General features: G+C 38.5%; 1 protein-coding gene across 4 annotated transcripts in view; it reads left to right on the top strand.

Moving 5' to 3' along the window:
* LOC128251053 (zinc finger protein 470-like) overlaps positions 1 to 6,955 on the top strand; it is a 14,698-nt gene extending 7,743 nt beyond the window's left edge. Inside the window, exons 2-3 of one of the 4 annotated variants that reach the window (XM_052977368.1) lie at positions 723 to 2,050; positions 4,941 to 6,955. In XM_052977368.1, the coding sequence (XP_052833328.1) occupies positions 5,367 to 6,566 (1,200 nt within the window). In that variant the 5' untranslated portion in view covers positions 723 to 2,050; positions 4,941 to 5,366 and the 3' untranslated portion in view covers positions 6,567 to 6,955. The other 3 variants (XM_052977369.1, XM_052977366.1, XM_052977367.1) reach the window with 3 other exon arrangements.
* The last annotated feature ends 6 nt before the right edge of the window (positions 6,956 to 6,961 follow it).

Here is a 6,961-nt window from a genome sequence, read left to right as displayed (position 1 = left end):
AATAGTAACTTAAGAAGACACAGACGTATTCACACAGGAGAGGGACCATATCACTGCGATACTTGTGGTAAATCTTTCTCTCAAGACAGTGCCTTAACTAATCACAGACGTCTTCATACAGGAGAGAAGCCATTTCACTGTGATACCTGTGGTAAATCTTTCTCTCAAGACAGTGCCTTAACTAATCACAGACGTATTCATACAGGAGAGAAGCCATTTCACTGTGATACCTGTGGTAAATCTTTCTCTCAAGACAGTGCCTTAACTAAACACAGACGTCTTCATACAGGAGAGAAGCCATTTCACTGTGATACTTGTGGTAAATCATTCTCTGACAGCTCGACCTTAACTAAACACAAACGTATTCATACAGGAGAGAAACCATATCACTGTGATTTCTGCAGTAAATCATTTTCTCGGAGAAGTAACTTGATTACACATGCATCTCTCCATATGAAAGTGTGATAGATTGCACAATTATCAAAATTCATTAGAACACCCAGCAACAACCAATATTTTAAGACCTTTTCCCCTGCTAAATCATGGTGTAACCTTTGTGCCCTTAACAGTAATCTTTGACCCCCTGACAGTAACCATACTCCTCATGGTTACCCTTTTTGAGATATTTCTTTACAGCCAGATGTCCTTCCTTATGTCAACTACTTCAGCCACTTTTTATAAGTCAAAAGATAACATATCTATTCCATATAACATACTTGCAGGATATAGGAAAGATACTGTTGTTATATTCAATGTCGTTGGTAAATAATGTGGTAAGCTGGCAGAATTGTTAACATGTCAGGTAAAATGCTTATCAAATTAGCAGAATCAGGTAGTCTTTGCAGGAAAAGCAGAAATGTAATAATGAGAGAAGAAAAGGATACGACACAGCAGAGACGTGAATGGCTCTAAGTGAAGAAAGACTAAGAGAAAACCTGTAGGTTTGAGAGCTACTTTTGTAAGGGAGTTTCCCAGAACATTCTAGTAGTTGAAAGTGAAGAATTTTGTAGATGGGTAGGCAACAATCATGCGAAGGGAGATAATTCGACGAATTACGAACACTGAATCAACAGGGAGGTCTCGACATGGTCATTGAATCTGCTAAAATAGCAGCCAAATATCCCCTACCATTATGTAATATCGATAGAAGGATTTTTATCGTATGTCTATTTATTAAAATTACTGATCCCATAATTAATTAGGATAATTTCCCCTCGTTTGCATAACATAAGTGAAAAGTACCCAACATCATTTAAACCAATGAAAAACCTCTTCCATTCGGCAGATTTGATTTATGCAAAGTTGGGGGCTAATGCAGAGCATTTTTTTTTTCGAAAAAGTTCCTTCAATTTCTTATGCGTTAGATGTCGGAGATTACGAATATATTCAGTTACGGTCTTGTCCGGTCTGTCACAGATCCAAAATTTTTACACCTGCAATACGGCAGATTTTATTTGATTCGTATAAAGTGGACAAGTGGCCCCTTTTCAACGTCTCTATTCTCATATTTCTACATTGAATTATTCCCACCAACATTCACTAAGTCTTGCCAGAACACGCATTTCACACGGGAGATCAATTTCCCATTGACTTCGATGTCTGAAAGGAGTGAGAGCTTGTGTGTTTTAAATATATCTCGGTGAGAATTTAAGAGACTGGTGGCAATGAATATAAAGTTAGCAACGTCAATCATAAAGGCAGCGGTTTCGACGGAGGTGATGAATCGATTACACCGACCCCAGTGTTTCAGTTGTACTTATTTTATCGACTCCGAAAGGATAACTGGACTACGGCGGAATTTGAACTCAGAACATAACGATGGGAGAAATACCACTAAACATTCCGTCCAGTGCGCTACCGATTCTGCCAGATCGCCGTTTTAAGCAATGTTATTCAGAATGAAATATCAAATATATCTTTTAGAAGATCACCACCACGGCCGATGGAGACAATAACGAAGATTCGTTTATCAGAGCCAGATGTTAACCACAGTAACCATGGTGATTTGCATCATAATATTAACACTTTTGGTTTTACTTACTAGAGAGCGGTGAGTTTACTTTTGTCACATGACACACCCTACTTCCGTTTCCGCTAGAATCTGCTTGACTCGGGAGAATAAACAATAACGTGTTTCTGTATGTTTCCACGGAGATTTGGTGTGATTGAATATATTTTCCCACTAAATATCGATTTGTGTAGCATAACAGGTAAGATATACACACCTATCCATCCATTGATCGTACGTGCCGGATCTCTTATCTGGCTTCCAGAAATCCGGGAATACTTATACCGTGTATTGAGTATTCGGCTCCGCCCTTCCTGTCCCTGAAGATGATCAGGTTTTCAGCTTTACACTTTGTGGGTCCCGGGGGACTGTGGCCTTCTGTGCCGCCTCCCGCTCTCTTTATCTTCTCTGGTCATATCTAATTCAGATTGCTTTACTCCAGAGCACACAACACTACGCTTCAGTGAGCCATGTTGAGCAGAATGTTCCTAAGTAGACTAAGTTTCACCAAAGAACAGATCTAATGACATACTCTAAAGACAACACGGGATAATTTCCTATTTTATGTCCGTAAAATCAATTCAAAGTTTAGATTGTATTAATGTTTCGAAAAATTATTTTGTTAAAAAGATACTTCAGATCATTTCGAAGGGCAACGTAAAAAAAATGGATATGAAAAATCCCTGTCAAAACGGAGAAATTTCGGTAAATTTCTCAGATTAACACCCACACGATCTTCACTAGGGTGTTGGGTTACGGTTAGGGACGGAATTCCCTAACCCTAACTTCACATTGCTCCAGTTCACTCAACTGGGAAAAATGAGTAGCACCTGTACTTCAAAGTCTCTTGTGTTGTTCAAAATACATGAAACCAATTCCAAGACAGACATTCATCTCAATGGAATCCCCTCTTTTCCCCCTGGACTGTCACTTACTACATTATTTACGTTTGACGGATATTTGTCCTCATCTTGTTTGTTGTTAACACAACGTTTCGGCTGATATACCCTCCTGCCTTCATCAGGTGTCTTGGGGAAGTTTCGAACCTAGGTTCTCATTCCTAAGGTATTTTTGATATTATTGTTATTATTATTATTATTATTCATGTGTCATTAATACCAGTTCCCATATGAATAGCATATGAGAACCAGTATTAATGAAGGATAGAAAAATATTAGATTCATAAGCCCTAAAAATTCACTCCATAATTGCACTCAGGCATATGGCTTAGTGGTTAAGAGCGTGGGCTACTAACCCCAGGATTCCGAGGATACCTTAGAAATGAGAAACCCAGGTTTGAAATTTCCCCAAGAGGGTACATCAGCCGAAACATTGTGTTAAAAACAAACAAGATGAAGACAAATATCTGTCAAATGTACATAATATAAATAATGTACATAATTCACCATCTCTTAAATATAGAACTGTATTGTCACTTATCAGTTTGTGTATTAATCTACCTCTCTCCCCCACTCAAAAGCCATTTTCCCTGCAAAATCACTGCAGCCATGTTGGAGCATTGACCCCCAGGACTTATTCTTTGTAAGCCTAGTACTTATTCTATTGCTGAACCGCTAAGTTATGGAGACAGAAACGCGCTAGCAGATGTTGTCAAGCGATGGTGAGGGGACAAATACACACACACACATAAATATATATATACAACAGGCTTCTTTCAGTTTCCATCCATTCAGAAGACTTTTGTTGGCCTGAGGCTGTAATAGAAGATACTTGTGTTGTAATCCCGGATACATAATGTCAGAAAGGAAGACAGGATGGTCATGGATGGGGTGTCTTTCATCATAAATGTGCTCAGTCTTTACTGATCCAGTGGTAAATAGCAGTGGCATTATTTTTTATGAAAGAAGTATTTTGTTGTCAGCTATTCTGAACTTCAACATGTATATATATTCCTTTACTTGTTTCAGTCATTTGATTGCGGCCATGCTGGAGCACTGCCTTTAGTCGAACAAATCGCCTCCAGGACTTATTCCTTGTAAGCCTAGTACTTATTCTGTCAGTCTCTTAGGCCGAACCGCTAAGTTACGGGGACGTAAACACACCAGCATTGGTTGACACACATATACATATATACGACGGGCTTCTTTCAGTTTCCATCTACCAAATCCACTCAAAAGCTCTTGGTCGGCCTGAGGCTATAGTAGAAGACACTTGCCCAAGGTGCCATGCGATGGGACTGAACCCGGAACCATGTGGTTGCTAAGCAAGCTACTTACAACACAGCCACTCCTGTATATAAATATATCATTATCATCGTCATTTGATGTCTGTTGTCCATGGGCGGATGGTTTGACCAAGGCTGGTAAGATGAGGGGGCTGCACCAGACTCCAGTCAGATTTGGCATGGTTTCTGCAGCTGGATGCCCTTCTTAATGCTTGTTTATGGGTACCAGTTGAGTGAAACCGATATCTGCCATGACTTTGATTTCACTTGGCTTCATGGATCTTCTTCTCAAGCACATCATATTGCTAAAGATCTTTGTCATATGTCATTCCTTCCGTGTGGACCAATACTCCAAAGGTGCCTCTTAAGCGCCAGCTTATGTGAGGCCCAGCACTCCAAAGGTACTTTTTATGTGCCACCCACACGGCAATGGTATCGGACACATTGCCTCCTTGAGGCCAGGCGATTCACAGATGGCCCATTTGCACAGGTGCCAGTTATGTGACACATACACTGGCCATGTTGCCCCCATGAGGCCCAACACTCAGATGGTGTTTTTTTACATGATACTCACACATAATATATATGTATTTAATGTTACACAATGTGAAGGTGTAGTTGTAGTTTACAAATTTTTAGGTTTCACCCAAAGTTATATGATGTCATTTGTTAATCAATATAGAAATGTTGCAACATTTCCATTTTGATCTCTCCTCTATGTCTAATACTGTTTCTTTATTATTTCAGATTAATGGATGACTTTGGCACAAAATAACTTTTTTAACATTGGAGACATTTGGAATATTTACCATGTTCTAAAGACTAAAAGAAAATGTTTTAGAGAACAAATATAATAACCTAACTGCTATAAATCTAGACTGGAATTACTGTGAAATATTTGCTCTGAACGAAGATTCATAGCACCATTTCTGCATCTCATTATCTGGTGTTTTTGCATTCTAATTAAACTTGAATATAATTGCAAAGAAGTTTGCAGAATTTTAGATATCAATAAAATCACAGTTGATAGCAGTTGAAATATTTCTGGGGAATAAATTATAACAAGAAGAAGAGAAAGGAAATTGCATGCTTTGGTGAGAGAAGAAATATAAGGGAAAAATTTAATACTGTGAGAAACTTCAATGGTTGGGTCTGTTTGTATCCCTCAGAGAAATGTCAAAAGAATTGGGAAAATCACAACATTGTTGTGAAATCTGTGGTAAATCATTCTCAACAAATAGTAAGTTAGTTAATCACATTCATGTTCATACAGGTGAGAAGCCCTTTCACTGTGACACCTGTGGTAAATCATTCTCTCAAAAAGGTGCGTTAATTAACCACAGACGAACTCACACAGGAGAGAAACCATTTCACTGTGTTACCTGTGGTAAATCATTCTCTGCAAAAACTAACTTAACTAAACATAAACGTATTCACACTGAAGTGAGACCACATCACTGTGATATCTGTGGTAAATCATTCTTTCAAAACAGTAACTTAACTAAACACATACGTATTCATACAGGAGAAAAACCATTTCACTGTGTTACCTGTGGTAAATCATTCTCTCAAGCGGTTTCCTTAACTAATCACATACATATTCACACAGGAAAGAGACCATACCACTGTGAGATCTGTGGTAAATCATTCTCTAAAAACAGTACCCTAACTAATCACAAACGCATTCATACAGGAGAGGGAGCATACCACTGTGATATCTGTGGTAAATCATTTTTGCAAAGTAGTGCCTTAACTACACACAAATTTACACATACAGGAGAGAGACCATACCACTGTGATATCTGTGGTAAGGCATTCGCTGAAAATTCTCAGTTCAGAAGACACAGACGTATTCACACAGGAGAGAGACCACATCATTGTGATATCTGTGGTAAATCATTCTCTCAAAACACTCACTTAACTAATCACAAACGCATTCATACAGGAGAGAGACCATATCACTGCGATTTCTGTGGTAAATCATTTTTGCAAAGTAGTGGCTTAGCTACACACAAATTTATACATACAGGAGAGAGACCATACCACTGTGATATCTGTGGAAAGGCATTCGCTGAAAATTCTCGGTTAAGAAGACACAAACGTATTCATACAGGTGAGAAGCCTTTTCACTGTGATACCTGTGGTAAATCTTTTTCTCACAACAATGCCTTAACTACACACAAACGTATTCACACAGGAGAGAAACCATATCACTGTGATGTCTGTGATAAATCTTTCACTGACAACGCGTGCTTTACCACACACAAACGTATTCATACAGGAGAGAGACCATATCACTGTGATTTCTGTGGTAAATCATTCTCACAGAGAAGTCAGTTAACTAGACATGCATCTATCCATGTAAAAGTGTGATTGTATCATTGTTAAAATTTAAAACCGTTTCCCCTGCTAAATCATGGCGTAACCTTTGTGTAATAATTTCTGCAATGACATCTTTACCAAATTTATGGAGACTGGAGAAATTTTGGAGGAGAAGATGGCTGGGAATCATAATCCAAAGACTTCAGTAGATCATCCTGATCTTCTTCTAAATCTAAATTGGTGATTCAATACTGTTGCTCTTTAAATATTCACAGAGATTTTTCTCTGGTGGATATCTATACCACTGATATTGTTTGGAAGACCTTAGAAATTCTGTGATGGTGATGGTGTTCAAAATACATGAAACCAATTCCAAGACAGACATTCATCGCAGTGGAATCCCCTCATTTCACCTGGACTGTCACTCATTAGTGTGTGTATTAATT

The sequence above is a fragment of the Octopus bimaculoides genome, chromosome 28 (genome assembly GCF_001194135.2).
Source record: "Octopus bimaculoides isolate UCB-OBI-ISO-001 chromosome 28, ASM119413v2, whole genome shotgun sequence".
Taxonomy (NCBI): domain Eukaryota; kingdom Metazoa; phylum Mollusca; class Cephalopoda; order Octopoda; family Octopodidae; genus Octopus; species Octopus bimaculoides.
Note: the sequence above shows the minus strand (reverse complement) of the source record. Positions and strands in the feature narration are given on the sequence as shown.